This window comes from Electrona antarctica (genome assembly GCF_951216825.1).
Source record: "Electrona antarctica genome assembly, chromosome: 8".
Lineage (NCBI taxonomy): Eukaryota > Metazoa > Chordata > Actinopteri > Myctophiformes > Myctophidae > Electrona > Electrona antarctica.
Window position 1 is genome coordinate 8,266,543 of NC_136789.1, and position 21,652 is coordinate 8,288,194.

General features: G+C 40.7%; 1 protein-coding gene across 2 annotated transcripts; it reads left to right on the forward strand.

The window, feature by feature from the left end:
• The first annotated feature begins 430 nt into the window (after positions 1-430).
• p2rx1 (purinergic receptor P2X, ligand-gated ion channel, 1) lies at positions 431-21,073 on the forward strand. Of its 2 annotated transcripts, none has more exons than XM_079507251.1 (13): positions 431-709; positions 9,981-10,131; positions 12,731-12,802; positions 13,126-13,195; positions 14,570-14,657; positions 14,796-14,876; positions 16,145-16,286; positions 16,753-16,898; positions 17,125-17,215; positions 17,387-17,452; positions 17,570-17,671; positions 19,949-19,993; positions 20,151-21,073. In XM_079507251.1, the coding sequence occupies exons 1-13, from the start codon at positions 573-575 to the stop codon at positions 20,154-20,156; spliced, it is 1,197 nt and encodes a 398-aa protein (XP_079363377.1). In that variant the 5' UTR covers positions 431-572; the 3' UTR covers positions 20,157-21,073. The 2 variants fall into 2 exon arrangements, with proteins under 2 accessions (XP_079363377.1, XP_079363378.1); XM_079507252.1 differs by having other exon boundaries at positions 13,126-13,183.
• Positions 21,074-21,652: the final 579 nt, after the last annotated feature.

Below are 21,652 nucleotides of genomic sequence, written 5' to 3' on the forward strand. Positions count from 1 at the left end.
AAGTCTTATTTGCATGAGGTTCATAATTCATGTGACAGTCACTGAATTGAGTGAATTGGTGTATAAGTCACTATTTGGTGCAAAATTAAAAACAAAAATCATACAATTCGGAAGAGAGATAAGGACAGAGGGAGTAGGTGGGAAAGATAATAAGAAAAAAACAACAGAGAGCAGACGAAGAGTCAAAGATAAGAGTACAGGGTCAGAAAACACAATTGAATAAGAGGATGTGCAAGTCCAGGAGCGACAGTGAAGGGGACTCGTGCATGTGTATGAGATTGAGAGAGAGGGGAGGGGAGGGAAGGAGAGAGAGCGTAGGGAAGGAGAGAGAGGGAGGGAGAGAGAGGAAGTGAAAGTATGGGAGAGAGGGAAGGATCCTAACACTTCAAGACCAACTGCTGAAGTGTGTCAGCTGTTACTTATGGGTGGAGGCAGTGGACCTCTGGCATTAGTGGGAGTCAGGAAGCGAGAAGCACATATCCAGATAGTGGGAGAGAAGAGGTATATCAGGTGGTTGTATCGACACAAGTGGAGGGAAGAGACCCTCCTCTCTCTGGGTCAGCCGACACAAGATGAAGAGTCACATCAGCAACGCCCTTTCGGACTTCTTCTTCGAGTACGAGACCCCACGCCAGGTGCTGGTGAGGAACAGGAGAGTGGGAGTAGTATGCCGACTGATACAGCTGGGGGTCCTGGCTTACATCATCGGGTAAGTTCTCCCTTTAACTGAGTTGTTTGAGGGGACAACAGGGAGAGCCACTGAGGTACATTATTGGCTGGTGTGGCTGCAGAGTCTGTGCGAGTTTCAGCATGCTGGAGCCAGAATCAGGGTCAGAATCTTAATTCTTGTTTTGCCAGGTATTTTGGCAAAGGAATTTGACTCGTATTTGGTGCATTGGAGTAAATATACTATAACTAATATGAACCATATTTCCAAATTTTCATTTTCTCAATACAAAATTAAATCAATCCTATAAATTGCTATGTAAATAGGCCTACATTATTTACTTAATCCTTATTTAAATAACATGACAGTTCCTTGAACATGTTTTTGTTTCTGAGGGGTAAAAAAATATGTATGCACTGGGGCAAAATGTGACGAATAGGTGCGCTTTGTGATGTGTAGACCTGATTCATAACTGAAATCTACTACTATTGCTGTGGAAAGTAGAACTCCATTTAAGAAATAGTGCAACATTATGCCACAAACATTGGCTGTGCATGCTGCAAACAGGCCAGGAGCACTAAGGAGAAAGACCCCACATAACTAATATTGCCCAAAGCACGGATGCAAATGATGCAATGCATTTCTTACTCCTAAATTCAAGTCAAGGCAAGAATACAGCATTCCTACAAAACAACTCACGTCAGCCTCTAAATGCATGTTCTCTGGAAGATGATTCATTGTTGTACATGTGTACTGTGCGTGCATGTGTGTAATCTGAGGTTGCACCTGTAGGCAGAAGAGGATTGTATGTGATGAATATACTTAGACACATGCTATCACAGATAACAATCAAACACAACAAACATTTAAAAACAGAGGTATTATTACCATAATATATGCTAATACATTCTGGTTGCATATGTTGGAGGCCATTGTACCAAAAAATTTAAATTTTAACAGCCAGGCTATTCTATTGATTTACACTAATCTGAATTTACATGGCCCTCGTTTTGTTTTCCGTCCATTATTCAGCTTGTTTCCGCCTGGTTTATGGTCAGCATGGCCTTCTAGCACAAGGAAGTTCAACAAGGATGACTTGTGGTTATTAGTTATTATTAAGTAGTTATTAAATTATAGTACACACAAGCATCATCCTTCATTCCTTTAACCACGATCAGCCTGGAGTCCCAATTTAGGGCATGTCATACAAGTGATTTAAAAAAGAAAAGATCTACAAGCACAAAACTCCTTACAATGCGACACATTGTGAGCTTGTAGATTGGCTATATTCACTATTCATCGTACAAGGAAATATAGGATATGGGACACAACTCAAGTGGTTAACCTCGATAGCCTTCAGTTAGCCGACATGGTAATGTGGGTTTAGCTTGCACAAATGCAAACAAGTACAAAAGGATTTATATGTTTTTTAAATATCAGGGATCTCTTAACAAGTTTTGGCAGTCATGGAAAAAACCTCCCTCCAATTTTCCTCTATTTCATCATTTACTCATCACAAGCTATAGCAGACATTGATGGGCATCGGGGAGGGATGATGATTAGAAGAGACTGTCTGGGGTTCCGCTCTTCAGAAACAGCCAGCAGGCTCTGACAGCCTTCCTGTCAGAGCACAGGAGCAGACAGAAAACATGCAAGCAAGCAGATTCAAAGTGGAAGAATCTTACTTATGCTAATCCTGCCTGACAATTACTTGTATGTATTAATATTATTATTATTAGGAGTAGTAATATACTGTAGCAGCAGTAGTAGCAGCAGCAGCAGTAGTAGTAGTAGTACTTTTGTGTCTGATTTGGTCAACAAACACATTTAATTCAATTGTTATTGTTTCCAAAACCAGACAACCAGTAATTGATTAAGCTATTGAGGTCAAATATACCTCAAATGTGACCTAGCCATAGGTTTCCTTTGGAATTAGACATAAGAGAGTATATTTGTTACCTTTATTACATAACCAAACAAAGTTTGGACTAAGCCTGTGCAGTCCACAATGATTCGCGATGCAACGAGTTGCAACTTGCAACCAGTTGCAACACCTGTTGCAGGTCAGCGCAGTTTAGGGATTCTGTTGCCAGTCGTTGCAATGATTTGAAACTGCGACCAAATGCCATTTCCATGGCAATAAGTGATAAACAGACGGGGTCAGAGCAGAGGTTTTCAATTTCCATAGCATGTTGCAACTTTTTGTTTGCGATTGGAAAAGTTTAATAACTTGTGACGCAATTAGCCGGCATGTGCCGCCGACCTGCAACAGGATCATTCAGAGCACTCGCCGCTGCAAGCCTGCACGGTATTCTCGCGTTGATAATCTGTTAAACCCAGTCCACACCAATGATTGACAATGCAAAAAGTTGCAACTGCCCCGAACTGGGTGGGTGGATTTCTACAAAATGACATCACTGAGCAGAGATGATAAGTCGTGAGGTAGCTGTTTTTACTCTCCATCATCCACCCCGCCAATGGCGTGTTCGGAACCAGAACGCGGTCAACCCTACCCGAACATCAAAGGAGTATGATGTTGTCTTATTATCAATAAAGGAACTTTTGGTGGATACGTGAGATGAGCGGGTGAATTTTATTTATTTATTTTATTTATTTATTTATTTGACAGGGACAAAGCTCATTATTCAACATGTCAGTTTTCACCTCAATGTAAATGGGCCAGAGTTAGCCAAAGCTAAATTTCATCCTTCTTAAGTTGCAATCACGTGCAACAGAATCCTCAAACTGCACAACCTGCAACGGGTCAATTCAGACTGCTGTAACTGGTTGCAAAGTTACAACCAACCAACCAATAGACTACACTGGACAATCAGTGTTAAAGGGGAGGATTGGCCTGTTGGGCCCAGGGGCCCCTGAGCTTGAGCCTCTGTGTGACCGCGATGCGGTCGCGCAGGCCCCCAAAAGTGTAAAGTTAATTGCGACCGCACGTCGCATTTACTATGGAACCTTGCATTTCCCATAAGTGTGTCACACCAGGCAAGCCCCCAGGTCATTGTGACATCAGTCCCCATATATGGTGTCCGCCCAGGTCATCATGACATCATCAGGGATGGATATAGATAGATCCCTGATGCCATCAATATTGGCCAGCAAGTCTACATCTGACCTCAGTTCTCCATATGGATATATGTCAGAACCTGTTCTGACATTCCAGATGTTGATCCTTCCCCATCCATCCTTCCTCTTTGATGTCTCCCTTTTGACTTAAGTTATACCATAAGTCCATTTAAACTCTAGACAGGCCTGCCCCAAAGTTATTAGTGCAGCCGGCAAAAACTAGAGTTCTCAACAGCCCGAAAATTAAGGCCCGGCCCTACCTGGGCCCTCATCAAACCCTGTACACTCAAGAGAATGTCCCCACTACCACCCTTAGATCTCCATATACAGTATGGAGCTGACCTGTTCTGACATTCCATATGTTGATCTGGCTTCATCAAGCCCTGTACACTCAAAACATGGTCCTTATATGACCAGTAAGTTCTCAACAGACCCACCTGTCCTTTCAAACTCTAGACGGGCCTGCCCCAAAGTTATTATTGCAGCCGCACCCGGCAGCCGGCGAAAACTAGAGTTCTCAACAGGCCCGAAAATTAAGGCCCGGCCTTACCTGGGCCCTCATCAAGCCCTGTATACACTCAAGACATGCTTCTTATATGGCCAGTACAGAATTCATTCCATGTTGATCTGATCCCCCATGCCAAAGCGCCAGCGTTCGCTCCAAGGTCGCTTCTTGCCCTCAGGCGTCTTACTGGTAACAGACTAGTGACGCGGTCTGTGTCGCTGTAATAAGTTTGCACTTTGTCAAACATGGGCTTATTCATTCATAACCCCAAAGGTTCTAGACCTAAACCAGCGGTCCCCAAACCTTTTTTGCCCACTGACACTGCACTCAGGGCCTGAGAGACATGCAGCTGCTGTATATTCCTGCAGCTGCTCTATACATCTCCCTACAAGTGTTTTACCGGATGTTGCCGTTTGTGCTAAATAGAGCGTCGCAGTCCCGCCCTCTACCATGGACCAGGAAATTATTCTCCGTTCATTTTCCTCATAGACATTTCAGAAAGTATTTATTTAAAGACGTTTACGCCGCGGACAAAGCCAACTCGAGTCGTGACAAATCATGACAACAAACACAATTTTTGGGGCCGAAAAAATAATTAGAAAGAAGAAAAAAACGGCAGGTTACAACACTTTTTTTGTTGTTTTTCTTCATTGTAATTATTTGTTTTGTCCAAAATATTGTGTGTGTTGTCATGATTTGTCACGACTCGAGTTGGCTTCGTACGACGCTTAAAAGGTCTTTAAATAAATACTTTTCAAAATGTCTATAGGAAAAATGCATTGGGATTCATTTCCTGGTCCATGGCAAGGACTGTCTAAAGAGGACGGGACGCGAAGACCGTACGGGCGACGCCATGTTGCTCCATGGTGCTCCATGGAAGGAAAGAAACATGCGCAGTTGAGACCAAGGAAGCTGAACGCGGAAGTGTTGGCTGCATATAGCCCATTGCGCATGTTTCTTTCCTTCCATGGAGCAACATGGCGTCGCCCGTACGACGCCATGTTGTCTTCGCGTCTCGTCCTTCTTAGACAGTCCTTGGTCCATGGTAAGGGGCGGGACTGCAACGCTCTACAACCGTCATTACCCTTTTCAAGTCACGCACCCCCTTGAGGCATGCACGCACCACATGCACCACATGCACGCACCACAGTTTGGGAACCACTGACCTAAACCACCATGACACATTACTGTAAACACTCAGTTTACCCAAGGCTTCTATCCAGAGGGAGGGATCCAAAAAGCAAGTTCAAAACAACAACATTAGATGTTCTAATGTCCACGCATCAAAACAATGAGGGGGACCATTTAGATAAATTGGGGTAGATAACAATGTTATAATGCTGCATGTTGGTGGCTCAGGGTCCCTTTATCTCATGATCCGCCTACCCATTTGTAATCCTGAGAGCGTAAATGGATCCAAATGGGCTCTCGTTGCAATGTTGGCTTCCAACTATATCAAGATCCAGTAATCACTAATCATACACTAAAATTTAGTGTATGATTAGTGATTACTGGATCAATTACCGTAGGTTTGTTAATATACCTCATCATTTAGTGACTAAATGATGAGGTATATTAACAAACCTACGGTAATTGAATAATAATAAAAAGGTTATCAAACTAAATATCAATTCTTCCAGGCCATTTATAATGGCATTGATTTGTACAGTAGTAAATGTAAACCAAACAAAAACAACATAATTTGTACATTGTTGATTGAGGACAAATTGCATGTTCACATAATACTGGGAAGGAAATAAGAAAAAAAAATCCAAGGCACTCTTCAAAAAGTTGAAAGATTTAATATAAAAGGCTAGTTCTTAGTGGAACAAATAAAATACATGCCAATATGGTTTGGGCAAGCAAGAATATAATATATTCTTGTAACTTTTTGAACCTTGTATTCATTTATTTTGTATTGTTGATGCTTTTCTCCAATTTTGGACCGAAGAACTTTGTTTTACCAGCCTTAGCCGTAGGCTTCCTCCTTTTCTGTTCTTGGGCAGCAAATCCTAAAGAAGATTACAAATCCTCCCTCTCTGTGTGTGGAATCAGATAGCGATCTTACTTGGCTTGCTGGAAGTGTTGTAGGATCCTTAATTCATTTCACAATAATGGGGTTTTCTTTATAATAGTTATGAACTCAGCTTTTTATTGTTTTATTTCTCCTTGATTGCCAACTCTATCTGATTAATCATTAGTGTATCCAGTTAGCTGCTTCTGTACTTAATATACAAAATTCATATGAACATATCCTGTCTTTATGTCAACAAGCTGTTGCTTTGATACTGAACAGTGTGTGTGTGTGTGTGTGTGTGTGTGAGTGAGTGAGTGAGTGAGTGAGTGAGTGAGAGAGAGAGAGAGAGAGAGAGAGAGAGAGAGAGCGAGAGAGAGAGAGACTTTAGTCTAGAGAAGACCATGCAGGGGCGGGTCTAGAGAAGACCATGCAGGGGCGGGTCTAGAGAAGACCATGCAGGGGCGGGTCTAGAGAAGACCATGCAGGGGCGGGTGTCCAAACTAAGATGAAAATAACTTGACTGCGTCTCCTGTCATACTTTACCTTTGGACCATAACAAAGTCACGTACAAATGTATCACATAACAATATTGATAGTCTTTTGTTTGCAGTGTAGACAAATATAAGTCATGCACAGCATTGCTGTTCTGTTAACAACATTATATGGTCTATTGTTCAAATGGCAGTGTAGCCAAATGAACCAGGTGTGAAAGGTTCACGACTACACAAATAAAATATGTATTGCCTTTCTTTCACAATTTCCCTAGTCCTTAAAATTCCACTGAGGCATAGCCTATCTGACCTGGTTAATTTAAAAAACACTTAAATTATATTGTATGAATTTCACATAACTATACTGGCGGCCATAAATAATAATTGTTTAGGAAGGAAGCCACAGGCCATATAAAATCTGCCCTTGTGCCACGATTGGCTCCCGGGTCGGACTTTGGACATATCAGAGAGAGAGAGAGAGAGAGAGAGAGAGAGAGAGAGAGAGAGAGAGAGAGATGCCAACATGCATTCAAACTGCACACCAGCTGTCATCCTGGTACTTATAGTTCCTGATCAGGAGTTCAGGGTCATCTCCTGACCAAGACAGCACACAGGCATGATTTCTGTCTATCAACACAAAATGGTTACAATTTAAGTCTTAAGAGATAGTTCACCCCCAAAACGACACAAAGGAGACTCTTAACCATTGCTGGTCATCAAATTATTGGCCTAGGAATGCGAAAAATATCCATGAATTCTCCATGGGGTGAGTAACCGATAAAAAAAAACAATTGGGGATGAACTATCCCTTTAAAGTTTAAACAAAAATGAATGAATGCAAAACAATTATAATACTATAAAACTGATATGTTTCCCATTTTACACATATTTAGAGCTGTAAATGACGAGTCGGTTCGCCACCAGTGGAGTCTGTCATTACTCGCATCATGTGGTCCTGTGAAAATGTGCTGCTTGAGGCAGCGGCAACATTTATTGTTTATTTTGGTGGCGGAGTAGGGGGGGGGGGGGGTGTTCACCCCTGACAGTTATAAGAAGAATTCTCTGCTGTTACAGAAACGCTGAGCTTACCAATTAATCTACCCTCGCCTTGAGAGTTTGGCTACCAAGATGCTGACAGGCCTAAAGCCTAATTTACGCCATGTCATATTACACCAATTACATTTTTTTTCTTCACGTAATCACATTTTCGACGAGCGACACCATTTCACGATGAACTACAAAGAAATAGGTTCAACACTTAACGAAAGCTTAACGAATGCTAATAACTAATACACTGCTGAGATCCAGCATCCACTACTACTATTAATAACCAGTAAGACGCCTTAATATAGGCGAGGAGCGACCGCAGGGCTGAGACACGGAATAATGTCACTTCATTATGTCAGCACTGTCATATAAGTTTCATTTAAAATTGTCTCATATAAGCATTGTGGTCCAAAAATAAATAAACTGTCTCAGCGATATTGTCAGGGAGTTGTCTCTGTGTCGTCACAACAGTCAGTCAGTGATATTTGATAGCGTCTGTTTATAGCAAATAATAATGTAATAAGTTGACGGCAGTAAAATAGCGTTTTTTCACAGTCCGTTTATTCTTTATATCCATATATGAGTCAAACCACTGCGATCATGGGAAGTGGATGGGAAAGTCCCTGGCAGTCAAAATGACAAAAGCGATCTTTATAATCTTAATACTTAGGCACAAACCAACTATTTTATAAGAACAATATTGATGTTTCTCCGGAGCTGAGTATCTCACTCTTTCTGGAGTGGGCGGTGGCTTTGCAGGCTTCTGCCGGCGTGTGTGTGTGTGTGTGTGTGTAGTGGCAAAACACGTGTTGCCCGTGTGTTGTGTGTGTGCAGCATTACATGAAGAGAGTGATGTGTTGAGCGTGATGTGACGGGAGCCTGTACAGCGTTACTGAACGTTTGCATAGTAAGTGCGATTTGCAGTCGCAATAATACAACTTTATTTGTACCTTTCATGACATGAAATGTAGCTCAAAGTGCTTTACAGAGCAATAGAAGAAAAAAGAATAGCAAAGGCATTCAAAAACAGTATAGTAGTAATGCAATACAGCGAGGACATGAATAACAAGGATTTTAAAAGCTCAACTAAAAGCAAGAGTATGTCTTGAGCTGTGCTTTAAAAATGTCTACAGAGGCTGCCTGTCAAAGGTATAGTGGGAGTTTGTTCCACGCTGTCGGCCCGTAGAAGCAGAAAGCTGCTTCACCGTGCCATTTTTGAGCGGTGGTACACCGGCACACCAATGCACAGCATTGGTCTAAACTATTCCAAAGCTTCACTCCACGCTAAACTATTCCAAAGCTTCACTCCACGCTAAACTATTCCAAAGCTTCACTCCACGGTAAACTATTCCAAAGCTTCACTCCACGCTAAACTATTCCAAAGCTTCACTCCACTGACGGTTATGCACATGGTCTTCAGAGTGGTGCGAGCACCAAGTTGTTTGAAATGTAGATCCCTTCTTAATTCATACCTCCCCTCCCTTTCCTTGAAATAATTCTGTATATTTTTGGGTAGTTTATTCCTTGCCATATAGATAATTTGTGCAGTTTTATAATCTACGATATATCCAGAAACTTCAATGTATTAGACCTTATGAATAGTGAGTTAGTTATTAGTTATAGGTTACTTTGTGTGTTTCCCCACACCTCCACACAGTCTAGACAGATATGGCATTATAAGAGTGTTGTACAGTGTGATAAGTGATGTGTAATTTAAAATATGTAGTATTATGGTCCATTATAACTCCCATTTTTTATGTTCCCAAAAACCATGAAATCAATCCTAAAAACAACCGGTAGCCAATGCAGTGAAGCTAAAACTGGAGTAATACCGTATGTTCTCTCATCTTAATAGTTTTAGTTAAAACTCAGCCTGCCGCATTTTAGACAAGTTGTAAGTTGTTTTCTTTGGCAGGCCAGAAAAAAGGGCATTGCAGGGGGATCAGCGTTTTTGCATCGTCCAATGACCGATAGTCTCTAATTTGCGCAAAAAGGCACTAGAAGGCACTGTCATTTTAAAAGGGTAATACTATTTCAATGTCCCATGTATTACCTGTATGTATTACGCTTTCAGGTATTTTTTTTACCTGTAGTAGTATTATGCTTTATATGTGTCAAGACAAATTTGTTATATGTGCACATTCAGTTTCTGTGTCTCATTGTGTTCCCGTACAGGTGGGTGTTCATCTATGAGAAAGGCTACCAGTCCAATGACACAGCAATCAGTTCTGTTTTCACAAAGATGAAAGGTGTGGGCTACACCAGCGAGAAAGGACATGAGAGAGAGAGGGTCTGGGATGTGGCAGACTATGTCTTCCCTGCACAGGTTGGTGATTGCTTGGAGGAGGACGAGGACCCGTCCCATACTAAGGTCAAATGTGCATGTCTATGTGAGCAGGAAGAAAACTGTCAGAGTGAATGAACATCACAAAGTCTTAACTTTGTCTTTCAAGCAAGGTCAAAATGCTTTTAAAGCCTCAAGCTTCAAGTCAGTCACCAAATACATTTTTTATGATATTTCCCTAAAGTGTGTCACAATGGCCTTAAACTGATTACTAATATTGTGCTGACTGGAGCGCATGAAATCAGTAAAGTTTCCAAAGATTTAGAATTGCTGGCGGTAAGAAGACACTTCCCACAACTTATTGCGTGCATCCTGCATAAAGTTAAGCAAACACAGTGGACAAAAGCTTTGTTTGCTTAAAACGTCTTGTTGACTGTTGTAGAGAAATAATATAAAAAAGACTGCTGTGTTTTCTTTGAAGTGTGCGTGAGTGCACCTGTGTAATTCAGAACTGGTTGTACAGATGGGTAGACCACTAACAAACAAGATTAAATCACTTGAATGTAAGGTCGTAATCTTTGATCTAATTCACACAGGACTAATATTACACGTGATCTCATGTCATTTAGAAATTCTCCATGATGTCACACTTTCACATGGAATAAGGAAAGTCTGTATTTTACTCTAATTGACATTATCTCCTGGAAATGTGAGTAAGAGAGACAATTTCCCTAGTACTGCCATGCATTAAAAAATCACACCCATGTGAACTGAGTGGTGCAACTCCCCCCCCCCCCCCCTCTCTCTCTCTCATTAGCAGGCAACAGTGAATCACTATCTCTCTCTCTCTGTTTCTGGCACAACAGCGCCACTTTTGCCCCTACTGGTACTCATAGTCACATAGTCACACTCATAGTCACATAGTCGCACACATAGTCACATAGTCACATTAACACGGACATTGCTGTTCCTTGGAGTGGTTGCACCACTAAAAAAAAAAGTGTCTCACCACCCGAGATTTCACTTTTCTGATGGATTTCAGGAATTGTTCTCCACACAGTAAAATACTCAACTCTGAAAGTGTACAATTGTAACCAAATGGTTTAGGTAAATGAACACTGAGGATTATACCGTACATGCTGTTGTGAGAGGAGACAGACAGGGCTGATACACACGGGATTAAGACAACATACAACCTCCACAGTTATTAAAAATTACCAGAGGTCTCCATTTAATAGTCCCGTGCGAATAAGGCTTTTGTCAGAACAATTTCCATTGAACACCATCAGCCACTCAAGTATTAAGGATTATGTGTCACAACTCACACTGTTACAAGCAGAAAATTCAAGTGTGATAAAGTCCGCAAGACGGTGTTAACACAACATAACAATAAAGAATAATCTTTCAAAGATAAAGCTCCCTGAGGAGTTCTATAGCAGTTATAGGGAGGGCATCTCTACACTTCCATGGAATTGTGTCACGCGTGTTGTGCAAGAGCGTGTGAGAGAGACGAATGTTGACATAATACTGTATACCATAGTACAAACATCAGCTGTTCCTTTGTGTGGAAAAGGACACAGGCATTCAAAGTCATAGCGTTACTCACTGTGACAGAGTCACAGGCAGAAAAGCTCTTCTGCAACAACGCGTCTGTCATACGGGCCCTTATGGTCAACATGACCCAGGGGGAATCTGCTGGTGTCTTGTTTCCATGGTGACCTTTACAAAATGTTGTTACTTGCATCAGAGAAATTACTTTGAGGGACCCTCACCTGGGTCAAACGCTAACCTCTTAAATTACATGTGACCTCACACCCCAACATCTTGAAAAGATGGCTGACAGAGGGCCCTTACGGGTCAAATAGTCACTCTATAACCACACATCAGTAAGTGCAACCAGCGGAATTGGACTCGGCCTGCGATTGCCACCTACTGTAGTACCGGGGAAAGGTTTCACATCCTGCCTTTGAGGAAAATTTTGAGGCCTGAAAAAATAGTACCAGCTAATTTGTACTAAATGAAGCAGTCCTAAAAGTTAGGTCCCCTCATTTTATTCCCATGCTACAATAGCCAGTCTAGACTTGTCTACAGATCATTTCCACTGGAACTGTGACTGGTGGTAATCATCATTATTATATTCCATATTAGGATAAACTATTTTGAAGAGGAATTCATACCTTTGAGTGTAGTGATCCCAAATTCCAATGATAAAGAGGATAAACTGGTCAAATTATTAGTTTGTCCTTGCACAAATTTGTGCCGTTTTTTGTTTTTTCACTTACATTCCGATTACGACATCAGACACATGAGTCAACACGGCCCTCTGACTGTTTCCCCAAAATGTATTTGGCTGTGGAAAATATTTTGTGCCAGGGACTGCCATACAAGATTTGTGTTAAACATTTTCAAAGATATTCCTTTTTTTATTTCCACTTTTATTCTAGATGTTTTGATCATCACACTGTGATGTGTTGTGAGTTTGTTGATAATCTATTTTCAAATGGCCAATGTATATAAAGTAAAATGTTAAAGGAAGTGGTTTGACTGATTTGTATATTTTGAGAACCACTGTTATAAGGAGACTCTCATAATGCTGCGAACACCTAATTCTTCTATCCTGCTCTCATTCCAAACATCGCAGGGAGATGCCTCTTTTGTGGTGATGACAAACTACATTATAACTGAAGGACAGAAGATGGGAAAATGTCCAGAGGTACAGTATTGTGAACATCTCCATGTACCTTAATGCACTCCCCTTTTTCCTTTGCTGTTTTTCACTAGCATATTCACTTGGAAATTATTCCCATATAAAGCAAAACAACATTCAATGTGGTGTCTTATCATCTTGAATCTGTTTCTATAACTGGGCATTTGGCCTGCGTTCTGTATGCTGTATTGATGCTAATCATTTAAGGTTGTTTGCATGAGGATTCTTTTGATGCAAATCTATTTTATAATGTCAATGTTTGAATTTGCTGGTTCAGAAGCATGCGCACATTTATACACAGACTGACCACACATCCTTGTGTCTTGCAGATCCCGGGCAAGCATGGCTGCAGTTCAGACGCAGACTGTGATGAGGGGAAATACAAACGTACGGGGCATGGTAAATCCTGACGGCGTGACAGTGTGTCCTCACTGACTAACCGTCTGTCCTCTTTAGTCAAACTTCTCTTACCTAACCACACCGACCCACCACCAAGCTTCTCATACCACGAGAAACCTCTGCCACCTTTTATTGATTCTGCTATCTATGCAATGAGCATAACCTACTGGTTATTATTCTGTTTTGTAGGGGGGGTGGTTTTGTTGTAATCAGAAGGACAAAATAAACTTGACAAACATTCCCATTAGTGTGGCCTTCTTTGACAGGTCTATCATCGTCCCCCTTGTGTCAATGAAGTGAAAACCACGTTGTGTTTTGGTAGTATATTTACAGAGGGTTGTGGTTATATGGTAACTGGTAACCATAGCTGACATGAACAGCAGAAGCAAAAACACACTAGCCCGCATCTAGCTCCCATAGCCCTGACTAATTGCAAATACGCAAAGACAAACATTTACGCTATTCATGCATTCCTCTGCTCCAGCTAAAAGGGGAGATTAGGATCACCAGCCTTGGTTTTAGTAACTTGTTGTCTTAGCAACCAATCACACACAATTTGAGTATAGCTTATCCCCTGGCTTGCAAAGTTGGCAGAAGTCAAGCCTGGCCCTGGCAGGTAGACACCCATGTATGAATAATGACAGGTGTATGCAGATGGCAATAAGTATAGAGAGGCTTGAACACACAAATTACTACGAATATATTCTTTATAGGACAATGACCAATATCGCAGCCCTTTCAAGTTATGTACTGTACAGCCTCCCCGCTGTCCCTAGTATTTCCACACCTCTACAATAAACATCGGCTTCAATCAGACTTATATTGGCTGATGCTTTAGATCTGTCTGTCTCACAACAGTCATGTTTACCTTGAGGCGCCTGCATCCTTGTTGAAGCAGTCAGTCACTAACCCTACAGACATCTAAACAGAGGCACCACCCCTAAGCTATACAAGCACTAGTAGACCCCAGTTAAAGGGTCAAACAAAGATTCAAGCAGAGTAAAAAAAAAATGAAAAAACACCCCGTGGATCTCCATCTATGACGTTCACACTCCGACACACAATGGGAGACGGTGATAACAGAAATGCTAATCACAAGGAGGAAATTATACTTTGAATTCAGAGATAAATGGAAGTGCTGTTTCTGCACTTGCTTCCAGCTCGCTGAATCAATTTCCTTCCGTGTCTGCACTCTAATTGAAGATAAGACCAAAAAGAAGTACAACGTTTGATAAGGCTTTGCTGTGAAAGACAACTTTCTCTGTGCTCCCCGGGTGCTAGGCACATGTGTTACGCTGTTACAGTAACTCTCTTCGTGCTCAAGTCTTTATTAAAGATTGCCACTCAATCACGTCTCTCCTCTGTATCCCCAAGGGCAAATGACCGGCGTCTGTGTGAATGAAACACAGACCTGTGAGGTGATAGCATGGTGTCCTGTGGAAGACGACCACACCATACCAGAGTATGTACATGATTTTGTTTTGGGCTTTGCTCATCGTAAAATATTATGAGACTGCATACAATATACACAGTATAATTATACGGTATTATACATGTATGTGTTTTTATGGAGCTCTCTTTGTTATTCCATTCTCTCCAGTCCTCCTCGTTTGATGTCTGCAGAAAACTACACGCTGTTCATCAAAAATTCTATCACTTTCCCGTTATTTAAAGTTACAAGGTAACAGACTCTTTGTATCATGTTAACCTTCTCTGCCGAGGTTAAGTTCAAGCCAAGGTTGGGTCTGTCACGCCATGCTTTTCAGCCGTGAGGTCTTATGTTGAAGAGCCCAAAAGCTGATTTAAGCCCAAAAGCGGAAGCAAAAATATTTCATTTCCGGGGCAGCCGCTAGTTAATGGAGAGTTCCGCACAAGCTGTTTTTTTACCTTAAATTGTAGACTAAGAATAAGAGTAGAAATGCCAATCAGTATACTGAATTCAAAGCCATAAAAAATCCATTCAAATGCAACAATAGCATAACTTTGACAAAATAATCGCACAATGATATTTACTGTGTGGGATTATCTATCTCAATAAAGTTATCTCGGAAAGTAGATTTTTATACAATGCTGAAATGCCGAGAATCAAATGGAAAATCAAATAATTGACATGATCATATTCAGTATTAGATGTCAGTCCACCGTGGGTCCGATTGTGGGTCACGAGTCAAGACACGAGTAAAATCCCATTATAATAATAATAAAATAATGTTATACATTTGAATACAAACAAACAAATCTTAGAAATTCCATTAAAAAAAAGCAGGTAGTAATGGTTACGAAAAAAGGGAAAAAAAGTGCTGAACGAGAAGGGACAGGGGAAAGTGCGCGGACGCCCCGGTTAAAAAAACGACGGCGAACGGAAGGCTGACGGCCGGCAATCGCCACACATTCCGTCTCGTTTGGGGGGGCCCGGACTCAAAGGCCTTCCGCGGTGGAAAAAACGGGTGTAACATATACAGTTTAGGCAGGAAATCAACATTAGGAAGGTGCTACTGAAATATTTTACACTTAAGTAGACTTATAGTCTTCTTAAAGTAACACTAGGACACCAGAACATGACTGGAGCCGCAGTCACACAATCTATATATTCCCCAGTTAATGTTTTCCAGGATAGAATTCCAAGACATATGTGGTGAAACACGACACTAATCTAAATAAAAAAGCTGTCCTGGATAAGACCATATATGACCATCAATGCATTTAACCACTTAAGCCATAATATATGGCGAATAGCGAAAATAGCAGCTCTATAAGCTCATAAGGCGTCACATGCCAAGTTGAAAGCGGTTAACCACTACATATATGATAGGATGTATGGAACAGGAGGTGCTTAGAACTGACTATAGGCAATAAAAGCACTGTACTAAATGGCAGAGTTTAATGCAATATAGCATTATGTCCTCATTCCCCATTAACGATAACGACCACAACTAATTATCTTTTCAGGAGTAACTTGGTGGAGAATATTGATGCCAAGTACATTGGCAAATGCCTCTATGAACCAAAGAAGGATCCACTGTGTCCCATATTCAACCTGGGAGACATAGTGAAGTATTCAGGCTTTAATTTCACCACAATAGCCAAAGTGGTAAGTGAGCTGCATATAGGATGTGTTGTTTATGAATGACTGTGAATGACGTGCAAGTGAATGAGCATTGTTCCACTGGATTTAAATCAGTATTACATCTACACCTGGAACATTTTTATTTTGTTTGGATGTTGATGAGTGGGAGCTGACAATAGGGGCACAACAGTCAATCGAACAAATCGATAATCATTTTCAGAAAAACAGTAAAAAGGGGCGATGTTATTTTTGTACAACACGGTTGTATGACGAAGTATACTTAATAGGTTAATGAGACTAATTGCTTGAGTCGATTATACATTTTATTCCCATGTCGATTCATTGAAAGGCCTATATAAAAAATATAAACAGATCATATTTCATTAAAAAGGGGTTCTTGATAATTTGAGTAATGGGAATAGTAATAATCGCTAAGGACATGGATAGTTGCCGCCCTGGCTGACGCTACCATTTGTGTGTGTGTGGTCAGGGAGGGGCCATTGGCATTGTGGTTGACTGGACATGTAACCTGGACCTGGATGTCACTAAATGTAAACCCAAGTACACCTTCCACGGTCTCTACGGAAACCCTGCTGAGATGGACAAAGCCAGAGCATCAATTGGCTACAACTTCAGGTAAAATGCACGTTTAGCACGTTAGTAGTGATGTAACATCACTAACTTAATTTTGTCTTGATTTGACAGGTCTTCATTTATATTCCATTATTGACAATTTCAGAACAGCCTTGTTGGAGTTCTGTGCCGTTTTACCAATACAATTCCCACCACCCCCCATTTATTTGATACTGTTGTAAAACCTAATTTTATACTCCATGTTGTGATGCTCCTATTGGTACTGTAGGTTTGCAAAGCCTTTCTTAGAGGACAAGGTGGAGAAAAGAACCCTAATGAAAGTGTTTGGCATCAGGATAGATATCATTGTGCAATCACTGGTAAGCACCATGTTGGACTTGGAAAGTGTTTTATTACACATGACACATCTCTCCAAGTACATTTCTAATCAGCCTTTAGGCCTATAGACATGGTCAACATACAAATACATACAGTAACTGTATACTATATATAATTTAAAGAACATTTTAACATCTTGCTGCTCTTTATAGGCACGGAAATTTGATATCATCCCAACACTGACAGCTATAGGCTCTGGGGTGGGCATATTTGGCGTGGTGAGTTTCAACATGAACAAACTGTAATGCCAATGTGAGTTACAGTTTTCCATGATATAGCTAATGTTTTCCACCGTGAATGAAAATGAAAGTCATTGCCTGTGATTTTCTTCGCAGGCAACTGTGGTTTGTGACTTGGTGCTGCTAAATTTGCTACCAAAAAGAGAATTTTACCAAAAGATGAAATTCAAATACACGGACACACACAACAGTACGCAGGTGAGCTGTACGTATGTTCACGCCAGTACGCAGGTGAGCTGTACGTATGTTGTACAAGAGTTTTCAGATAAAACGCCCGGTTAAAAGACAAGATGGCGGCAGAACAGTATTGAAGTACAGCCATACACAAACTGGTTCCCAAACAGTGGGTCGGGACCCATTTGTGGGTCACGGATGCATTTTTATGGATCCCTTTATTTTCTGTTTCCTCCATTTTTCTAAATCTTTTTATTGCAATTTTCAATAATATAAATCTCAGAGATCTCAGGGCAGACAAATAATGAAAAGACTATGTTGTTGAGCAGAACATGCCCCTCTCAGACAAGAAAAAAAACATTTTCTCCCCTTCAAGTCCCAATTTAGTAAAGCCAATTCCCCAGCCTCTTTACGAGTACTAAATCTCTGCCAACCCCCACAATAAGTCATTGGGAGGGTGAAGATAGCCTCGGGTCTCCTACGATACCCAGGCCGTCAAGCCACCATCTTCTTTTCACCCGACAGTGAAGGGTCTCACTAGGGGGGCGTAACGGCAGTACTATCCCCCCCACTTCCTCCCCCCCTGAAGATTATAATTTATTATCAAAACGTTTTCAAAAAACATTCCCCCAAAAAAGCAAAATGTTCATGAATTTAAAAACAAACTCTAATAATACCATAAATTAGAAAACTAGTGTCTAAGTAGTAGTGAAAATAGCCGATCTACAAGTTCACAACGCTTTTTATCACTAGTTTGGGTCACAGGCTAAAATGTTTGGGAACCACTAGTGTAGTCAAATAGTGTTTTTCTTTTTTCTAAACTTTGATCCCATGATTTTGTAACCCCATTTTTTCAGCCAGTGTCAATTATCTAATGTAATCCTGCAAACCTGGGGAGTGTAACGGACTGACCTCCTACTTCCTTCACTGCATGAGTAGTCCAAGACGCTTATTTTCACCTGGCGGGGGAGTTTCCCCGTTTGGATGTAGCACGTGGAAGTTATTCCAACCAGTTCCTTTCCCCTCCATCAGGCGCCGGCTGGCCAGGGGGAGGCAGTAGTATAGAGACCAGGACTGTATGTATTTTGTGAGGGTACCTACCCTAGGGGACACGTGGAGAACATGCAAACTCCACACAGTGAGTGTGGAAAAAAGGACCCATAAGGGTCAGGATAAGACTGTGGTACAGCTACAGAGAAGCAGACATGCACAAGATAGATATGATTGATTAGTGACACAACCGTGTATGTGCGTCACTGTGTTGTCTCTGTCCTCTTAAAAGGAATGCAAGTCAGCGTCTGCACAACATCTACAATACAACACACACTACCAACACCAACGAGATCAGATAAATGTCGGCTGGTGTCCTTTGAAAAGAACACCATGTTCAGTATACGTATTGTAGATAATGCCAAACTCTACTAAGTCATTCATAGTTCAAAGGCAACACAGCCCTGGCCCTTGTACTCTTACAGAAACCCTCCCCATCCCACATGGTTTGTTTGGACATCGTTGATGTGAATACAGGGCAACACAAAGCCAATGCGTTCAATGAGTGCATCTATGGCACCGTTTCTCTAACAGTGAGTTGGGACCCATTTGTGGGTCACGGACAAATGTTTATGGGCCATGACTAGAGTCAAAAAAATCAAAAATGTGTAATTATTTTATATATATATATATATATATATATATATATATAGCAATTATAGCAGGGAAAATTGGCATATACATATATACAGTATATATTCTTTTTTTCTCGAAAATATTTTTTTCCTCCATATAATTAAAGAAATTAAATAAAAATAAAAACTTGAAAATAATTCTCTCTTTTGGGTCTGAAATGTTTGGGAACCAGTGAACCACTGACATACGGTATAGCCCCAGAAAGCAGAGTAGGCCTCCTATATCCTTCATATATTCTCTCTCAGAAAGCAGAGTAGGCCTCCTATATCCTTAATATATTCTCTCTCAGAAAGCAGAGTAGGCCTCCTATATCCTTCATATATTCTCTCTCAGAAAGCAGAGTAGGCCTCCTATATCCTTAATATATTCTCTCTCAGAAAGCAGAGTAGGCCTCCTATATCCTTCATATATTCTCTCTCAGAAAGCAGAGTAGGCCTCCTATATCCTTCACATATTCTCTCTCAGAAAGCAGAGTAGGCCTCCTATATCCTTCATATATTCTCTCTCAGAAAGCAGAGTAGGCCTCCTATATCCTTCATATATTCTCGATTCTGATCCCATTATCAGAAATGATGTAATGATGGGGAGAAGGTCTAACATTGCGGCTCTTTACAGGAACAAAGTTCAGACATGTGTATCACAGAGAAGGACGGATCCCAAGTAAGTGGCTAATGCCATTCCACTTTCCCTGTCATTTAACTATTCACGTTGGCATTTAGCTACATTGTCCTAGAGTGCATTTGAATTGATATAGTCGGTAATAATGACATTTAGTGTGGTGATTATCTTACCTGCTGTCTATGTGTATTCTGTATAGGAGTGATGGAAGGATCGACCCATGAGCCATGCTGTGACTATACTCTGCACTGAGAACCTGGATTAGCATCAATAGATTAACACACACACACACACACACACACACACACACACACACACACACACACACACACACACACACACACAAGTTCAAATAATATACATTCACATCATCATCATGTCCGCCATTCTACAGGATTTGACTTCAGTCTTCAACACTCGCCATCTATATCTTTGTACGAGAACAAATAAAAAGGACCGTCACCACATTCACGACGTCACCCTTGGTGACTGTGATTCTATAGTCATCGTATGTAGAGCCACAGATTTGTTTTTATTTAGCTCAGTTGTGTGTTCCTTTTTTGTAGGTAGCTCAAAGTAGTGTTTTGTTTTCTTGATACTGTAGCTGTTGTCCTTTGTCGTACTCTCTTCCACTCTTCTTTACTTGTGACTGCTTATATTGTTTTTATATCAAAAACACAATCAATACACCTGCAACTAGCTGTACCACTAGGTCAGTGGTTTGCAACCTTTTCAGGCTGTGACCCGCCAAAATAATCATATTTTGTTTGACTTGGTTCCACAGATAAATATTGTGAAAATAGCTGAAGCTCACAATGCCTCGCAAATGGGAGGCGTTGAGCTTGTAGATGAGCTAATTTCAAACATTTTACATTTACATTTTATATAGTATAGTTTGTCGATTACTTTTGATGCAGAAATTGTCTCTTTTTTTTTAGGTATTAAAAAGGTCTAAAAAGTCCTTAAATTGTCACTTCACTGTCATCCCCAAAAAAGCATGACAGACAGGTTGAGAACCACACTGCACTAGGCGACAATCAGAGCAGACCACAAAATCATTTGATGCATTCCCCATTTCACAGTTTGTGATTGACAAGTGAAATCAATAAAAATTGTACAGTAGTTTTCTTTCTTTCAATGTCGGATGGTTGTAATCACATGACATCTTTAGCATACAATGGGTAGACAAAAGCAGTGACTGAATATCAAGTAACTGATATTTGTTTTATTGTCTTTATGTCTAGGTGTACAAAAAGCATGCAAAAAAAATAGCATTTTTATCACTTTAGTACATATTTACATTGTAACAAATGCTTTCCATATACTGTAGGGGTGCCATGCTTTTTGTATGTAGGAGTCGACTTAGGTCAGTGTATACATTCAGAGACATATGACACATTACAGACATCCAAAAACACAGTGACAAAAGACACCTTCAACACAGGTATCTGGTTACATTAACACATAGCAGCAATCCATGGCTTAACATTATGTACACACATTCCCTTACACAAATCCTCTTTCAATGCATACATGGAAACAAGTATCTACTGTGTGTTGATGAATGATCCAGTGTTTTTAATCACTTACCACCTACGTGTAGTCGTGACTCGTGTGTTCCCTGGGTAAACAAAGAACTTTGCTTTGCTTTGCGTGGTGTGTGTATGTATATGTATATGTATATGTATATGTATATATATA